Genomic DNA, 20,130 nt, shown 5'->3' on the forward strand with positions numbered 1-20,130 from the left:
GGCACAATCTATGTACAACACAAGCAAACAAAAAAACTTCACAACTTCAAAAAAAAGCAACATTAATCTGAGGACATCCTACCAATTCTGATGTGTCCTAATATTTCAAAACAACAATTCCTCATTGAATGTGTAGCTTGAATAGGTTTCACTTTCATAGGCCAAAAGAGAAGTTTATAAGTATCAAAGATAGCTTCTCAAATGACACTTGCAATAAAAAAACAATGCTTGCTACAATCTATAGAAGCACCATGAATAGATATCAAACAGATTGATAATTACCTTGAATTTTTAAAGAATCAGCTAAATTTTATATATAAGAAATTATGTATTGTTGAGGCTGAATTGGAAATTACAATAAGAAGATAATATGCTTTTTTCAATAATATGAATTCATACAGCTAGTTAAAAACACTTTCTACTTGGTAATTTTCCTAGTAATGGAAATTAATAGAACGTTAATATCAAGGATTAAAAAGAAGCCAAACATGGTATCTACTAAACTCGCTGCAACATTTTAGGTCCCAATACCCTACCTTGAGTTAGTTAGAAGCTAGAACCAAATCTTCCCCCTTCCTCAATAGTGTTCCTGAGGAAGCATCCCCTGGACCAAGGCATGCACTTACTCAAGAGCTAAGGCAAGGGGAAGTCAAGAATAAGGAATGCCATACCACCTGCTCGCAACACCCTTCAGGATTATAGAGGCAATCCTCTTTATAAATTAGGATGAAAATGAGTAGGAGATAACCCCCTCCACCACCAACCCAAAGGCAAAACCATATTAAGATTCACTGTCTTTGATGCAATCATAGAGCAGTACAACTTCATATAAATTTCAGTTTATTTTACTCGTTGTTTATACAACTGATAAATTACAACTTCTTTTACCATTTTTTGTAACTAATTTGTATATGCAATTATTTTTGTCCAAAAAAGCTGATAAGGATTCGTCATGCCTGAGGCCCATCCCCCTGTCCCTGAAACTCAGGTTAACACTAGGAAAATCACAGGCTGCTGAATTGGAATCAACAAAAGATAAAAGACAATCAGCAAGGCATCATCAGCTGTCTAAACACACAAAAAGAATGGTTAATAATCCTTGGACATTGCCACCATCTATTAAAAATAGAGTTGATGCAATCAAGTAAATCCTAATTGTTGATCGCAATAGAAGAGAACAATTTCCTAAACCACAAGCAGCACAGCAGCATAGAAAAACAAGCTCCCAATTAGCAACCAATTCCAGTGAATAAACTTGTTGCCTCTTCTAAACACTAGAACATGCACCCAAGCAGCCAAGGATATGTGCAAACTGAATGGGTTTGGAACCCAGAAGGCCAGATATCCAATGATCAAGTCAATGAGAAGAGACAATGCACCAATCCCTGAAACACCACCTGGGACCTTTTCAATCTCTCTATAGGTCCTTTTTGTTCTTGATTACACAGCAATTCCCATAGTCTACTCTTCTTGACAATATTCTTGTATCAACCATTCTGGAGTCTTGATTATGTACTTTCTTTTGAAAAGCTTTAGTTTCCTTAAATGCTCATACATGGGCACTTGTAATCTGCATCCAGAAGCATACTCTTGGAAGAGATTTATGTTGCTCCTTTTACCTTTGTTACAAGTTTACTCCCTGGCACTTCTGATGATGAGAATCTAATTCATTTTGGATTTCGGATAAGGGTTTCAGTTCGCTGTGGGTGTGGACAGGATTCTGAATTTATGATTATTAGGCTAAAATAGTAAAAACTGTATGTATTTATGATTTTTAGGCTATATATATATATATATATATATATTGATGCTAAAATATATATTTACAAACATTCCTTTTTTTAAGCTAAAATGTGTAAATATATTCATGATTATTATGAATTTTTGTACTTGGACATAACTAAAATGTATGAAACCAAAAAAATACTGTTGAACTGGCATATCAAAACCAAGAGTGATAACTTAGCTTTCTACCATTAATATATAGTATATACTATTTATTAAAAAAAATTATGTTACCCCAAGTTTCCGGGACGGATTTTTTTTTGGCCATTTTTGGGGATGGCAGGGGACGGCAAAGGGGATGGCTATATAAAAAATAGGGAAATTTCAAATATACATATGATAACATTGATAAATCTAAAGGGGTGACCCGTGTAGTTTAGCAGTTATAACAATTGCTTGGTGAAACCACCACCAAGGTTCAAATCCCTGCTGGGTCGCTATGCTTGCAGGCTTGGTACTTTCACTGGGCTAGTGTACTCGCGGATTTGAACAACAATAGTGTTTGGCACCTTAAAAAGTGTCCATTATCGATTAAAAACAAGCATTGATAAATCTAAAATATAGAACCAGTTGAATGCCATCACATGGATTGTAGAAACTTAATGTCGATTAAATCTAAAATCATTCATCATATACATTATACATAGCAATTGAGTTTGAGAGTTCAAATGAGAGTTGAAATTCATAAATTCACATACATGATGTAACTTAATAGTTAATTCAAATTGCTTTCATGCATTCATAAATATAATTCATTGAATCACTGTCAATATGCATGTAATATGAATATCAAGATGCCGAAAGGCTGCAAGTTTCAACAAAAATATCATATATGTCAAAAGTCTCAAAAGAGTCAAAAGTAAAACAAAGAAAGTACACTGCTGCCCCTTATCTTCATCAAAAGCAGTGTCACTGCCACTGTCAGCCTCAGCCTCAAAGGCTGCCTCTCAAAGAATAAAAAAAATATTTTTTCTTTTGGCATTTGAGTGAGCTTTTTTTCAATTGCTTTAAAAATTGGGGGACAGACATCCATCCCCTTCTCCTTCCATTCCATCCCCCCATTTCCATACACATTTCTGATTTTTGCAAGGTTTTGGGGACGGCAAGGGCACACCCTCTACCTATCATCCCCAGGGCGTTTCCATTTCCATGATGCCTGGTTTATCCTAGGAAACGCATCTCCAGGTAGGCTTGGTATTTTTCATTGTAACAAAAAATGTGGGGCGAATCAGAGGAAGTAACCCTGGCAAACTCCTATGAAAAGAATGATCCATATATTATGTTGAATTTTCTTGAGAAACACAAATTATGGAATCCAGCAATATTCTAATTTCTAGCCATGCATCAGCTAGATGGATGAGGAATTTGCATTAATTGACCCCTAAAAACTCTTTTTCTCAGATCTTACTTGAAGGAAAAGACAGATTATTGTTACAGAAAAGTTAGTGGTAACAAAATGTCCCTACAAATATGAAGCATAAGGTAGATGAAAGAAAAATACATGGTCCAGATTACATATCTGCATTTAGAGATGCTTTGATTCCTGCAAATGGCCTTCAAAATGACTGAACTCTTAAAAGGAAAAGAAGAGGAAATAAAATCCTTGATCAAGCTAGTTCCCTGTTTACAGGAAAACACCGATTGCTTGCAACTCATGGATGTGATTCTGAATCAACCATAGTTACAAGACTTGGATTCAGCAAGTTGATTCTTGACTCCGATCCAAACTTGGCAAAGACTTGGAAAATTGAAAAGCCATGAAATAACAAAGATTTTTAAAGGATTTAAAGCTTTTACCATACACCCGTCAATAAATCAACTTTAACGGTATAATAAGCTTATCAATTAGAAGCTACTTTGATCACATCAACAAAATATACATCAAATAAGTACAAAAAAGGATTTGAGTGTAAGAAAACAAAATTTTTAAATCTATAAATTATGTTACCAAATTGGCAGAAAACCCTTGTATACAGGTGGATACAAATTGTTTCAGAGTTGGATTTGGGTACAAAATGACTGCAATCAGGTAGGCTATTTTATTATGCCAAATATGTAAAATTATGAGCCTCTTAGTGTATTTATTCAGTTTATTTATCCTTTAAAACCATATATCAGCACTTTAGGAAAAACTAGCATAATTTATATGATATATCTGAGAAACCTCTATAGGAAGCTTTCCCATCGTCAAAATGTGATTCAAGGATATATATAGAGACAGGGAAAATTCATTTGAAAATTCCTAATATCTAGCGATGTCCTCATATGGGTTTTCAAAATGGTGATACATTTCATGTACAGAAGATGAGCTTCAAGGATAAGGGTACGAATCTCTTGGTAAGTATGAGTAATACGAGTGTTGTATTTGCTGACTTTTACCCCCAAAGGGTTTACTTGGATCAGATTTGGTTAGAATTGGGTTGGGGAACTTTCAACTAATTTCATTGCAATGGAGCTTCACTAGCAGCATGCATGTCAAACTTACTGGGGTTATTATGCATGCCTAGTGTGAGGTATTTTTCATGTGCTTGGCAATTTCCAGCTAGCACTCGTTCCCCAATCTAGTACTTCCATTAAAAGTGTTACATCTCACTTGTGCCCTAGATGTTTTGATGTTATTTTATGCAATGATGCTTGTGCTCAATACAATGGAATGATGGTTCGCAACATATATGTTGATGATTTAGTATTAATCATGATGGAATATGAGATGTTTTGTTTTTGTTATTATATGATGCAATGACAGAGATATGGCAGGATTTCGGACTAACTACTTGAATTTGACCTAGTGTGTGCAAGGGGTCATCGCCCTCTGAGAAGGGAGGGGACATATCATCACGTCGGGAGATAACAAAAAAGGACTCATGCCATATGTAACCCTAACCATAAGTTGAGTCGAGTTGATTCACGTTAACCTTGTTACTGTTAACCAGTTGTGCCAGGTAATCCTATTTTCATCAATGTAGATGATTAGAGTTTTACCGTCCTAGTTTTGGAGTTACTAATATTTTCTTGCAATCCAACCATTTTTTAGATCCTTATCTTTACTCTATATGTTCCTATAATTATGGAACTTGTTAAAGCTAATTGATTATTATTATTATAAAAAATTAAAAACTGTGACTTGCGCTCATGTGTGTGTGTGTGTGTATATTGGTGCAGGAGCACTTGGGTGCATCTGCGATCAACACCACCGAAAAAATAGGTTTCCAATTTGTTTCTTAAATTTTGGCTTGATTTGGTTTTCACTCAACATCTCACCATGGTCAACTTATCTCAAAACACAGAATGAGGTCAACAAAGTTTTGGGTAATCCTACAGGCTTACAAACAACAGAGCTTCTATATTATTACAATGACATAAACTTTTAAGTTAATTGGTTGATGTAATGACAACTCCTTAGTCTTGAGTGGAAGGTTTGGAACAAGGCATGGACATCATCGAGGGATCTTGTCAGATGTTATCGCTGAATGTGGAACCAGAAACAGAGCATGCACTATGACTCATCGCAGTGATTGCAGAATATACACATAATAGGTTTATAAAACTTTCAAGCAAATGCAAGTTGTAGATGCTAACATCTTCCCAGCCATGCCAAAATGTGAGCTTTGGGATAGGGTGCGGCATCCATTAAGGCACGTTGGACATGAGTACAAAGTGTGGAAGCACAAACGTGGCATGTGGACTATTTGACCAAATGCCCAAAGAAATGTGATCACTCAAATTGCAAAGAGTGATGGTTATGCACAAAATAAAAGAGGCTTTAGTTACGCGTAAGCCAATGAACTGGCAAGCACAAAGCCAAATTCCGCTAGCATTCCAACATGGAGGTTTGAAAGAATGAAACGCCTAAAAACAATGCATCGGTGGATGAACACAAGGCATCGAAATGGTGTTCTTACAAATCAAAGTTGAAAAGGCAGACAAAGTTAAAAGCTTTGGTGAGTAATCGAATATGAAAAGGCATCATGCAAATTATAAATTAGTGACAGAAAGAAGGCATTAGGAGGGGCGCGGCAAAACAGAGGTGTGTGGCTGCATAGAGAGAGGAATCAGGCAATAGAGTTTGGTTTGGTCTGAAAAGTGAAGGAATGCATGGGGAATACAGAACAAGACCAATGTGCAAGCCATTTTTGTTATTTTATTAAATTGTTGTCTTGTTCTTGAAATTTGAATAAAAGCATATATCTCATTGGTGTTGCAAAGAGAGTACACAGGATTTGCTTGAAATTTTGGGTTGGCCCAGAGGTTTTGTTTTCTCTTGCATCATATATATAATATATACCACATGTATACATGTCTATACAAGCACGTATACGTATGTATTCATTACATATATATACATGTGTGTGTGCACACACACACACACACATATATGTGTGTGTGTGTGTATGCTCTTGCAACGTAAAGTTTATTTTTACAACCTATCTACCAATCTTTGGTATGGCCTTATACGAAAACATATTGCAGATGCCTTGCTTCATTCCTTGCTTCATGTATAAGTCTAACACTTTTAATAAAGCACCGCTTGCATATAAATATCCATGGCATGATATGAGATTGAACCACATAAGTAATTCGAACCCATGAATCATATGAGCAACGCCATAGTGGGGGAAGGAATTATGGCATGCTTCACAATTTGTATGAGTTCAATTCAAATTGAAATGAGATTCATTCATATTGGAATGGAAATTAACCCAGAATTAACAAAACCGCTTCTTTACGGAGAATATAGAAGTCTAATGGTAACCGGGAAGCATTCATTATAAGTTTTGGAAAAATAGTTTGCTCTGAAAAATATTCTCAAACTTTGTTGGGTGCTTGCAACGTGAGCTGGAAAACTCCTAGGCAAGCAGTGCTTCTGCACAGCTACTTGTAGAAGCTTAGGAAGGGAACCATAGTTTGGAAATTTTGCAAAGGAAGGCTCCACGAATTCATATATTCAATACTTAACCAATTCATGTTTATATATATATATAGAGTGGCTTTGTTCATTTTTTTTCCTTGCTTCTATTTATGAAAGGAAAGAACTTATGTTTCTTGAATACAATAAACTGTTCTTGTCGAATTGTAGCTATGATAAAGCTCTTTATAGGTATTTTAAAAGAATATATAATGCATTATTCAGCCAGCGTAGCCTTATTTAGAAGAACTAAGCATGGAACTGAATCAAACCCTCTTAGTTTTGAGGTGCATACGTATTATAGATAAAAATCAAGTAGAACATTGTTAGAATGTTAAGGCAGAAAAATATAGCTTAGAAATTAAGAAAATACGTAGAATGTGAATTGGGAGTATCGTGGCACAAAAGTGCCAAGAGTCTTGTAACGAAGAAGGTTAGACAGGCAAGGGTAGCTCTACAATGCTCATTTAATGCAGAGTGGCATATACAAAATCAACAAGAACACTTAGATAGTACAGTGACAGCAAATTCACATAATGCATGTTGAATACAGAAACTTAAAGTGAACATGAGAGCTAGTAGCTCTATTGCCTATCTTACCTTTTCCATACTATGGTAATATTTTCAGACTAGGACCATGGAGTAATAAACCCATTGGGGGACAAGGATACCCTTAAAATAGTAAAGCTGAAACCTTAATTTCAAATAAGCTATGATACTCAGTGGAGAAATAGTGCTTAAACTCGAATTATGTATGTTGTGACTGGATACCAAGAGATTGCCAAGTGGACATCTGTTAAAAAGTTTCTTAGAAAAGAACCTATGTCCTAAACATCCAAGTTGCAGCCGAGTAGGGTGATGAACATTGACTTCATGTATTAGCGTGATTGCAACTATATTAAAACCTTTGGCCAAGGTGATGCTTCTGTCTATGAGCGTCAATCAGTTCATTAATCCAGTTATACAACCCAGTCAGAGGTCATACTAGTTAGGAGGAGTAGCCTATAGTGTGTGACCGACTACGGATTAAGTAGGATTAAACACCAATCTTAGATGGCATGAGTTCAACTTCTCGTTACCTCCCTGCAAAGGGTTGGGCCTAGTAGGTCAGTAGTTGGGCAGAAAAGCACCCTAACGATACTTTCCCCCCTCCAAATCAATGGTAAAGTAATTTTTTTTAAAGATCGGAATGAACTTCAAATTAAACTGTAGTCTGTTAACCTCTTTTCTTCCTTCAATTGTATTGTTAAATTTTCATGTCCACTAGATTTATATCACCCTAGAATAGATTACTGTTTCAATCAAAAGTTTATGATTTCAGTTATCTATATCACCCTAGAATAGATTACTGTTTCAATCAAAAGTTTATGATTTCAGTTATCTATTGTTAAAAAAAAAAAAGTTTTTGCAAGTTTTAAATTCCTTTTCTGTTTCAAACAGTAGTTCTTTTATTTTGCTTAGAAAATGCTTGTTACATTAAATTGCCCAATGAACAGTGTATATCATCAGTCGTGTGCCCTGAGTTTCTTATTGTGCTTTGTTGTTTTGAATTCTGTGTACTTTCTGATGTGTTATATGGTAATATGGTGTATTCTTTGTTGAGATTAAATTAATACTTATTCAAATCAGTTTTTTTCGAATAGCATGTATCAAATAAAGAATCATTATCTTATTTACATTGAAAACAAATTAATAAAATGGTCATTCAATTTTAAAAACATGATATTTAAAGAGATCATTTGATTCAGTGTTTTTTAATCATTAAACAAAAAATGAAGGACCCCTGTACTAATTTTAGGAAATTTTACAAATAATACATCTTCACTAGATGGAAGAGAAAAACAATGAATAAATCTTATTCTAATCATCGCTCTTATTAGTCAAAAGCTTTATCTACAAGAGCTTCAAAATGAAAAATTTCAGCTCACGTTCAAACCACTAGTTCCAGATTACCTGTTTATTCATTCTAATTAAACCACTTTGATGTATGGAAAAGTTGAGCTTTCAGGAGTTAAGGTGGCCCTAACCTTGTGTCTAAGCCTACGAACAAATTCTTCATAGTTGGCACGCCAAAGGATTTCTTTCTCATTGGCCACAGTTGACATCCACGCATCTTCCTTTAGACATTCATACTTGCGCTGAAGAGAAAAAACCCGACATAACCAGTTAAATACAAATAAGCCCACAATATTCCTAAAGTCAAGAAACAGAGAATTGATTCAAAAACACTGATGAAAGAAGCAAAAAGAAATCTTCAAACTTTATTTATAAGAAAGCATGAACTCCCAAGAGCAGTTATCTTCATTGCATAGCAGGATACCCTTGTAAAACAAGCAGGCTAAAGAAAAAAATTTACAAAACGAAAGATGATTGCAATGTCTGGTAGAGTGTCTGTATGTTACAATTTTTATTTTAGAATAGCAGTTATTCTTAATTCACCAACTCAACCATTACCACATGCACAAGCTGTATCCTGATTCCTTATTTATTAAACCAAATATTTCCTCACAAAGAGATGGAACATACAAAGAACCTAGAAGAATGTGAACAAAGATGCTGCATTTTCTCAGACTGTACAGTTATAACTAATTTTGAAATTATAAGAAGCTAAAAATAGAAAACAAAATCAAGAGGCCTGCCTCTTCCACACAACATATGTGAATTTGATATTTTTTTTGACCAAATAAATAGAAAACGAAATCCACTTTTAAATGGAACCTAGAAGAATGTGAACAAAGATGCTGCATTTTCTCAGACTGTGCAGTTATAGCTAATTTTGAAATTATAAGAAGCTAAAAATAGAAAACAAAATCAAGAGGCCTGCCTCTTCCACACAACATATGTGAATTTGATATTTTTTTTGACCAAATAAATAGAAAACGAAATCCACTTTTAAATGACTTTACAAACCTTTTCACCAATTTTACTGCTTCGAATGCTATCATCATTTCCTTTGTCTATTGACATGTCATGGTCAACAGATGAAGGAAGAAGGAACCGTTCTCCTTCCAAGGGAGCTGCAGCAGCAATTATTCGCTGTTCCTCTGTCTCTTGTTCTGTATCTTTTACTGCTTTTCTACTACGCTGTTAAAAAAAAAATGAGAAATCATACTATTAACTCAAAGATGTCTCCAAACAATGATAAACAAGGAATATTTAATTTTTATATGGAATTCTGTATAACATAACTAATCTGATTCTCTTAGACAAAGATTATAAGAACATAGGTAAAATGAAGATAGTAAATACTTTTAGATTGAAACAAATTTATAAATTCACCATGGGAAGGTCAATGGTTAATACAAGATCTAGGAAAAACAGAAACTGTGAAGGGTCAGAAGCTCAATGGTAGACCAATCAGTGGCTTATAAGATACCCTAGGTTTGAATCCTAGCCAGTCCATGGAATCAGATCAAGCTAGCATGTCATGGAAAAAAAGATGCCATTAACTCATACTCGAGAGAAAACAGCACCTGTCAGGGCGTGTAATACAATGGTAGAGCACTCCAGTGGCAGAAATTGGTTTGATTCCCAGCTGGTCCATGGAAAGTTGCTATGCAAATTTGAGTGAGCTTGAACAATGTCATGAATTGTTGTAGGCATATATTTGGCACTACTACAATAATACAATTGACATCAGATCTTCCTCTGCGTCATACAAACTGTAAAAGATAACTGATGGTCCTATGTTCATGTCAATTTAAATTCCACAATTGTACTAGCAGAGTCAATAATTATAATGTGGCTTGCGGGCGGTTGCATACATCCCTAGAGGACTAGTCTCGCCTCAGCTCGCCCCTTCCTGGCCCCAACTTGGCAGTAAGTAAGCCCAAGGTAAGGCAGGTTAGGCGCTGGGCTGGGTCATGGGGATATCTCTAGAGTAAAAAGAAAAAGAAAAAAAAATTATAATGTGCTTCAAAAAGATGTACGATCAATGAAGCTAGAACACTAGTTGGTGATAGACACTCAAAACTTTCCTTTTGCCACATTTTTTGAAGGGAATCGTAGGATGCAACATAGAAATTCTCTCAGACAAAGTCTTGTACTTAATCAATCAAAGTGCAAAGCACTATAATATCTCATCAACATAGACTTTCGGCACTTAGATTATTGCATAGAAACCAGAAAATTAAATTAAAGACCTAATCCACATGACTGAAATATTAAATAAGTATGATTGTTATTAGTCATGAATATTAAAACTGACTTTTAGAAAGCCAAAAAATTTGTCTGGTATGCATATTTATCATTTGAATTACAGATACATACACGAGTGCAAACACATACGACATCATTCGTTTGAATTTCTTTACATATAAGATTTATATTATATAGGCATATACATAAATATCTAGATATATACAGCCAGAGTTGTACAAATGGTGAATCTGAGTGTCTTTAGGATGGGGCCGAAAATCCATGAATCAAGATTTCATTAGTGAAATATAGGTGAAATTTTTTAAATGTCTGGCTATTTTTTCCAAATTCCAATAATCATCACAATTTTTTGACAAATTAAACTGTAAAATGAAAACAATATATATTTTAGCAGTAAAATGATAAATGAATTTTAACAATCCTTAGCTAGGCCATAGGAATATGTCACTTCCCTTAAAGAATATTTGTATAGAGTCATATTAATAGAAGTATTAAGCAAAGGGATCTTTCAAAAGAGGCTGAAAGCATGATTTCAACTATTGATCAAATATTTATTTGATGGATATTGTTTTTCCTGAAGCCCTAAATAGCACATGCCTATAAAAGAGGAAGATTTGAGATCAAGTATGACTAGAATTATTAATGCATACCCCACATAATGGCCCTTATTCACAAATAACATGTGCCCACAGAAGGCAAAGAACTTAGAATAGTGGAAACAAGAACCACCAACACATTCTTGATCATGTCATTGAGATGAAGATGAGCGTTCAAAATAATTATAAAAATAATAGTGAATCCAGCAACTCAAAAAACATTAACTACAAAATTGCGGTAGTTCAAACCAAAAGATGACAAGAAAACATGTCTATTCAGATGCAGTACGTTTTTATTAAAATCAAAGTGGGTCAAATTAAGGTGGAAATAAGTACAAAGTCATAAATTTTAGACAAGTGGATCACTTGACACATTGCCAAAATCAGCCAATTTTTGAAGGCAAGAATCTACAAGATTAGGCATTTGGTGACAATCACCAATCAACTAGGCTATTATGATCCAGCGTTTAACCATTTTAGGTTCACCCCGTTGTCATGTTTGCAATAATCTCATGCTTTGTTCTTAGTTACTTTTTTGTAATCTAAGGTTTGCTTTACCCTAGTACCTGTCTATTATAACTAAAATTTCTCTTCAAATTCCATTGACCTGCTAGTGGGCATTTGTGAACATCAAGATAATTTCTTAATTTTTTTCCTAATGTCAGTCTCTGTTTTCTTCTTCTGTGAGTAGATTCATGAAGCTATAGTGGTTTCTTGGAGCTGCTCATTTTCAGACAGACACTGAAGGAAATATGTTCCAGTTGTCCCAAAAGAAAGTACAGCGGCCAGGAAGGTGCTCACCATTTCCATGGCTTTTGTCTCAACACCCAATTGAAATAATTAGAAATCTAAAAGATCTCCATCATCTGAATATGATCTCAAGCTAAAAGCATTACAACAAAAGAAAACAAACTTTCCTGAGAAGTTATGGATGTCAAATCAGACCTGATTGAGACTAGGAGTGCTGCCAAGTCCTCAGTTTGCCTACCACAATTATTCTTATAAGTTATAAGCATATGTAAATGTACATGTACATTTCGGCATGCATGTGCAGATGTAACAGGTCAACTCATAAACAACCTGTATTTATTTATCTTTTTAGTGCTAAATGCCAACTACCTTCTAAACTAGTTAACAGGTTTAGAAAAAAGGTGAATTCATGGACCCTACAGAACAAGTATAAACAGTACAAGCAATAAAACTCTCAAATATCAAACAGAATAATTAGAACAGACTACAAAAATTTAAAATACTCATTCCTGAAGTAAACATCCTAAGGAAAGCCTATCCAGCATCTATAGCCCTGCCAAGAAATAGCAGTAATTGCTACTCAATTTAGCTTAAAGTTTTCTTAGGACAAACATAAAAGTGCCCCCTCAGTCTGATTTTCTCAAAAGTAACTGGAATGTGAATGTTGGAATATTTCTGGACTTTCCCAAGTATCTTGTGGTAAATCCTTCAACAAAATGAAATTCTATAACAATACTTTATTCATCAAGTTCTTCCTTCAAGATCCTAAATATGCCATTAATCTTCTCAAACATGAGAGCTGAGAATATTATGTAATTTCACTCCAATGGTAACTTAGGAGTATATGCAACAAATCGTACCCTCTTTCCAACATCTCATAGTTCCCATGTTATATAGGCTTCATTTTCTTCACTTATTTCCATTTAATAGATTGTAACATGAGAAAGTAATCTCATACAAACTCGGCATCCCAATACATGTGTGATATGTAGTAATATACTGTCATAACCCTCTTTCTCCATTTTTGATAACAACTTGCTACTACTATTGTTGTTATTATTATTATTATCATTTTGTGGTTTTGTTAGAAATGATTTATTGAATAAGGTTGAAAAAGCTATTATAATAAAAGAGGATTAAATAGTGGGCACACACATACACACTTGAAAATATAATTTAAATGAAAATTATTTAATTACTCAAATTCAATTGAGCACATGTCGTAGGAGGAATTGGAAGCTTCTAGAGGGAATCTTCAATTTCCATTTTCTTGCATGTAACTCCTCCATTAAGTGATCAATCAATTTTGCATGAGGATAATTTAGGAAGAAGAATCTTATTTTCAATTAACTCTCTTGATAGTGGAATTGAAGACTCTTTTCTATATAATGTATGCAAGCTTTCGAAAAAGGGAGGTTGATTGTTTTTTGATGGGAAGAAAATTTTCTCAAGTTTCTTGCTAATAGTAATAGGATCTTTCTAGTAGTCACATTTATTTTGTAGATTTGTTAAGTTACCCTTGAAGGATTCTCACCAAGTTGCAAGGAAGGATCTAACAAGGATAGCTAGAAATTTTGGAGAGGATTCTACATCAAGCTTCGATAATCCAGGTTCTCCTCTCTTCGCATTCTTTTATTTACATATGTAAAACTTTGTATTTTGCAAAAGGAAATAGTTTTATTCCTCTCAGATTTTATTTCATATAAAAGATCTATGCTTGAGAAACCATCATCTTAGTTTTTTTTAGAAAGGTTAATCAAAGGAAATTCTATTGTTTTTAAAAATATATATATATAATTCGTTCAAATATGAATATGCAGATTTCCCTTTTAATTACTAAATCTGTTTAGAAGGAAAGAAAGAAAATCTGATTTTTACTTTTTGCTTTATTGGATTTTAATCTTAAATAATTTGTGAACAAAAATCTTTTCTTTCCAATAAAATTTCTCCCTTTGATGCTCCTGCAAAAAGCTTGTAATGTTTATTTGGGCATAAATCTTTTATGCTTATTTATCATTTCTTTGTGAATGAATCCTCTTGTACTTTTTATAATAATCTCCTGAGAAATTTAATTCTTTTGTATACTTATTTCTCTCTGAATGAATATTTTATACTTATTTATTATTCCTCTGTGAATAAATTTATCTCTATGTGAGCATTTTATTATTTCTCTATGAATAAATTTATCTCTCTGTGAACATATATTTGTTCATCTGTGTATATATGTTTCTTTCCCTACAAATAAATTTTAATTTCCCTGTGGATAAAATTTTATTGTTTCTCTGTAAATGAATCTTTTATACTTATTTATTATTTCTCTATGAATAAATTTCTCTCTCTATGTGAACATATATTTGTTCATCTATGTATAATTTATTTTATACTTATTTATTGTTTCTCTGTGAAATAAATTCATCTCTCTGCAAACATATATTTGTTCATCTGTGTAAAAAAAAAAAAAATCTTTCCCTGCAAATATATTTTACTTTCTCTGTGGATAAAATTTAATTATTTCTCTGTAAATGAATCTTTTATACTTATTTATTTTTCTCTGTGAATGAATTTATCTCCCCGTGAACATAAATTTGTTCCTCTGTGTTTAAAACTTTTTAGACTTATTTATTTTTCTCTGTGAATAAATTTATCTCTCTCCGAACATATATTTGTTCATCTGTGTATAAATCTTTTCAAACTTATTTATTTTTCTCTGTGAATAAATTTATCTCTCTCCGAACATATATTTGTTCATCTGTGTATAAATCTTATTTTACTTATTTATCATTTCTCTGAATATTATATCTCTGTGAGCATAAACCTGTTCATCTGTGTATGCATCTGTGATAAATTTTATTCTGTATTCATCTATTTTTTTTATTTTCTCTCTGAATGCACCTACAACAATTTTTTAACTCTTATCATCTACGTTCCACCTGTTAGTAAAATTCTATCTCTGTGAAAATTTACAATTATCTTTTCAGATTTATTAAACCCCTCTCTGAAGTTTTATTAAAAATTATATATCTGTGTGTGTGTGTGTGAATATATGAATATGTACATATAAAAATAAATATATTAATATCATTCAACTTTATTCAAAAAGGGAATAAATCTTTTTTTGGCGTCTAACTCCTTGCATGTAGGTAGTGGGGAGGGGCCTGCAGGACCCCACTCCCCACCTCCCTTAATCCTTATCAAGAAAGAATTAATAAATATGTTTTAGTTTATTTCTTTTATTTATTTATTTATTATTTGCTGTTTTTTTTTAAAGAAAAAAATTCTTTAATGTAAATTTTGCTTTTTATTTATTAGTGGAATGATAGATTTATTAAGATGAAATCTTTTTTTTTAATACTAATATGAAATTTTTGATTTGTATTAATTAAAACAATTTATTGGTATGGGGTGGTTTATAATTAAAGTCTATTTTACAAATGGAGTTGATTAGTTTATGAACTAAATTTTAAAAATTTAATTAAAGGCAACACAATTGGGAATTTACTTTGCCAAGTGATTGGGGCAAACTTTAGATGGAATAATTAATTGTGCTCAGGATATCGCAACCTTGCCGAAACAAATCGAGAGGATCTAAATTGTAGAATGGACTTGCAAATAAACTCATGGTTTAGACACACCTAAATAGTTCCCTTTAGTTAATTAGTTGGTTCATTTTATTTCAATTATTAATTTAAATGGATATAATCAGCAAATTAAGTTAATTCATTGTTCAAGTTGTCCAAGGAACTTTTCTCTTCCAAGTATTCATGTTTAGAAAACGAACTTTAATTTCCTATTCTTTATTTTTCATGCAAGTTATATTTAATATCACCATGCAAGTTACTTTATTTTTATTATGCAAGTTACTCATTACTATTATCATGCAAGTTACACCTTTTACATATTTATTATCTCACTAGTTGTGTAAATGATGTTGCATGTCAAAAAAACTAGATGATAGTTCTCTCCTTTGAACTTTGATCACTTAGCAGTAGTAGGTTGATACTTTCAAGTGATTCTCTTTCTTGATTTATAGAATTAATTTCATGGGTTAATTTTCAATTATTTAATTCTTGCAATAATGGTCTCGACTTCAACTACATTAGAGTAATGTTATTTTAATCTTTTCAAGAGTATAATAGTTGAATTTCTTGATAGAAAACTAAGCAATGTAAAGTTATTTCAATTTTAATTGAAGAACAAGTTATGAACTATGAATGCTATATATGGATATGAGGAATTATGTCAATATCTAATGAATCTGATTTTTATCTGTAGATCTGAAGGAGAGAGATCATTAATATTTTCTATGTCTTCTCCAAATGAATTCAATTGGCATATATATCATTTAGGCAACCGGTCAATGGGTGCATTGATCGGTCATGCCTTTTAATCTTTTCAAGAGTATAATAGTTGAATTTCTTGATAGAAAACTAAGCAATGTAAAGTTATTTCAATTTTAATTGAAGAACAAGTTATGAACTATGAATGCTATATATGGATATGAGGAATTATGTCAATATCTAATGAATCTGATTTTTATCTGTAGGTCTGAAGGAGAGAGATCATTAATATTTTCTATGTCTTCTCCAAATGAATTCAATTGGCATATATATCATTTAGGCAACCGGTCAATTGGTGTATTGACCGGTCATGCCTTTTAGGCATGACCGATCAATGCACCCATTGATCGGTGCCTTTACATTTATACCATTAACACAATGCTGATTATCGGTTCAAAAACCCCCGATAGCATATTGTAATATCATAATATAATGACTGATCTATTTAATGAATCGGTTCAGATAAACATCGATGATTCAAAGCGCACAATGAATATAATCCAACCGGTGCATTTGTTAACCAATGTTTAATGCCAAATGAAGCGGTGTATTCATTAAACCCGATAACAAATATGCTCGATATAATTAAGCCCGATAACAGATGTGAATCGGTGCCAATGTTTATGCATCCAATAGCAAGTATGTATCGGCTAATTTAACCCGATAACTTAATGATAAGCAATGTTTGTACAATCCGATAATCATATGTAATATAAATCAGACATGAAGCATGTAGATGAATAACAGAACAAGGAAGGTTAGGAAGATCTTATCTTGCATAAGCTACCATGCATTAACAAGCAAGAGGAGCTGGAAACAAAAACCTTAGTAGCGTTCGGTATCTATGGTGCCTCTGGGTCACGCTTACGGGTAATGTCGTCGTGTTGAACTACTGCACTTAACGCCTAAGAAAGCTACAACAACGACGTCTGTGGCATCATCCCTATAAATCGTCAGGGAGTAATAAGGGTCATATGGAAGTTAAAGTCCACGGGGCGGGTAATTCCCCTTGGATCGATAACCTAAAAAGGATAATTTTTAAATGAATTTTACATCCACTTAGTTTAACCTTAGGAAATCCCATTAGGGATTGGTTGCGTATGATTCGGATTTTATTTATCGTAATGTTTTTCAACAGATGATAAATGGGTCAAGGGTGACGCTTATGATAGGAAATAAGATCTAGTTGTTTTAGGCCACAAGCAATAGGCCACCTTGAGCCTTTTCTTAGAGCTACCATTGTGGGTAGCAACCGCAGAGAAACTGTCTGGGACATTGGCCCTAGAAAGGGTTGCGTACCCACCAAAACAGTTTACAATAAACCATAGATTAGAAAATAGAACTACATACTTTACACCCTGATCCCGTGCCGAAAGGGTATGTAGGCAGTCTAGGGACGGAGTTGTCCCTAGTACTCAAGCGTTCGGGGATGGGGTCTAGGATTTTGGTTAAGACAAGTAGATGGATTGCAAAGTCTCATAATTGAAGTATAAGGGGAAATAAAGGAAAAAGGAATTCAACGCATACTCGGAAGGAATCCCGTATGGATCCGCTTGACTTCCCGAGGCTTTAGGCCAAATTCCGAGGCGGAATTCAAGCTTGTATTATGCTATTTTATTTGCTCCTAAGGACGGCGACCTCGGTGCACTCCTATTAGAAGAGTGTAGTACTTAGTGAGTGACTCAGGACCCGGATGGTCCCGATGAGTCTAAATCTCTGGCCAGAGCACCTCCTATCCCAAGTTGGATAGATGCCTACCTCGTTTGGGTAGATGCCTATCCCGTATTGGATAGATGAAACCTCTTGTCCCGTATGGACAGATGCCTAACCCGTACGGTTAGATGCTCATCCCGGATGGATGAATGCCTAATCCAGTTGGATAGATGCCCAGAGTATGTGATTGAATCAAACACAAATGATTAATTAAATAAATAAATAAATAAAAAAAATGGTCGAGACTTCTTAGGTTAAGTTTAGTGGGTTATTACATATACTAATGTTATGTTAGATGTAATAATTCTACCAAAGATGCTCCTTTTTCTGCAACATAGTTGCATATGCCATTCAAGGCATTTGTTAAATAAATCCATTCATCCATCTGTCAGAAGGTGATTACTAATCAAAAAGTTGATGTAGCTCCTTTTGAACATTATAACTAGATTTTGTATAGCTAACATTGTTCTTTGGATGTCCAGACAAACTATTGATATATTCTGTTGTTAAATCAGCCATGATATGCAGTCCTCTGAATGATTTGGCATGAAAGTCTATAGAAGCATCATTATAACATTGATGACTCTGAGAGCACAAGCATTAGAAGATTCAATCAATTTCTGAAGATGGGTGTTGGTTTCCATTGAAAATGTGCCCATTACAATGAAATTTTCCAAAAATGTAGTAGGATGACTCCAAAACAAAAGAACAACATCACCAATGGAAACAGAAGGAGCCAAAATATATAATTTGAGTAGTCAAAAGCCTATATTTGCTTAAAACACAAAAAGTATCAATTCTCCTATTACAAAAAGCATATACGCATTTGAATGGAATGATTTGAAAACACGAAATTAACTTTGAGTCTTGAACTAGTGCCTTTCCCACGCCAATAATAATGATTTAACAGACTATGCTGCACATAATTGCATGTACCTTTGCTGCTTACACTTTTATTTACAGTTTTGTAGTATATGTATAGCCCATAGGCATAAATGCTGAAAATGCTTGATTCAAACTTCAGACCTCTTCTTTTTATGACATGAACATCTAACTGTAAACCAACTAAACCATTCAAACTACTTTGATTTGGAAGAGATACCACAGATTTTGATAGTGTAGCAGCTGAAAGAAAGTAATTAAAAATGGAAACCACTAACTATATTTCTTTCCTCTTGGCACTACTTTCATAGATAAAATGTACAGCCAGTAAACAAGAAACCAAGAAAAAACCGCACTGCATGCGATGAATCCTTGGCACTAAAAATTATTTATTTCTTGCATTTCTTCCTTTCCATGTGCATGCAGGCAGAAACTCTCTGGCACAAATCCAAGCACATTTGTATTACCCGACTTGTGTGACTTTGTACAGAAACACAATCCTTTCAAATCTATTTCCACTAAACTTGAGACCAGATTCAAGTTAAAATAACAATTTCCTGGCTAAAATTCCATCAATCAAGGTCTACAGTCTGGTGGAGCAGCAGCTTGAATCCCATCCAATTTGCTGGCCTTTTGCAACTCAAAGTAACCAAATCAAACAAAAGTGCACGGCTATGATTGCATTGAGCACAAAACTAAAACAAAGATTCACATCCATGACACACAACACCTTATGCTGAGATTCTCTACATTCATAAGCATCCATACATTTATCTGCTTTCAGAAAGTTGTTGGGAACAGTCTTTATCAGCCAGAGAAAACATCTTCATGCACTCCAGCACGCCTCCTTCAACCTTACTCCAATACCATACAGAAATAGTAGTTGCTCTATATTGCAAAACACATTGCTAAAATCTCTATTAGTATATTGTGTGGGATGAATTTTACAATGTATACAATGGATTTTATTTAAGTCTCAACCTTTCCCCGTATTCAACTACCA

At 33.7% G+C, this 20,130-nt stretch overlaps 1 protein-coding gene across 1 annotated transcript in view; it reads right to left on the minus strand.

The window, feature by feature from the left end:
* The window catches only part of LOC131051126 (uncharacterized), a 238,784-nt gene that overhangs the window by 119,676 nt on the left and 98,978 nt on the right, over positions 1-20,130 (minus strand). Inside the window, exons 6-7 of the mRNA XM_057985499.2 lie at positions 9,602-9,775; positions 8,719-8,829 (exon numbers count right to left, since the gene is read on the minus strand). Coding sequence (XP_057841482.2) covers positions 8,719-8,829; positions 9,602-9,775 — 285 coding nt within the window. The remainder of the gene's footprint in view (positions 1-8,718; positions 8,830-9,601; positions 9,776-20,130) is intronic.

Source organism: Cryptomeria japonica, chromosome 3 (genome assembly GCF_030272615.1).
Source record: "Cryptomeria japonica chromosome 3, Sugi_1.0, whole genome shotgun sequence".
Taxonomy (NCBI): domain Eukaryota; kingdom Viridiplantae; phylum Streptophyta; class Pinopsida; order Cupressales; family Cupressaceae; genus Cryptomeria; species Cryptomeria japonica.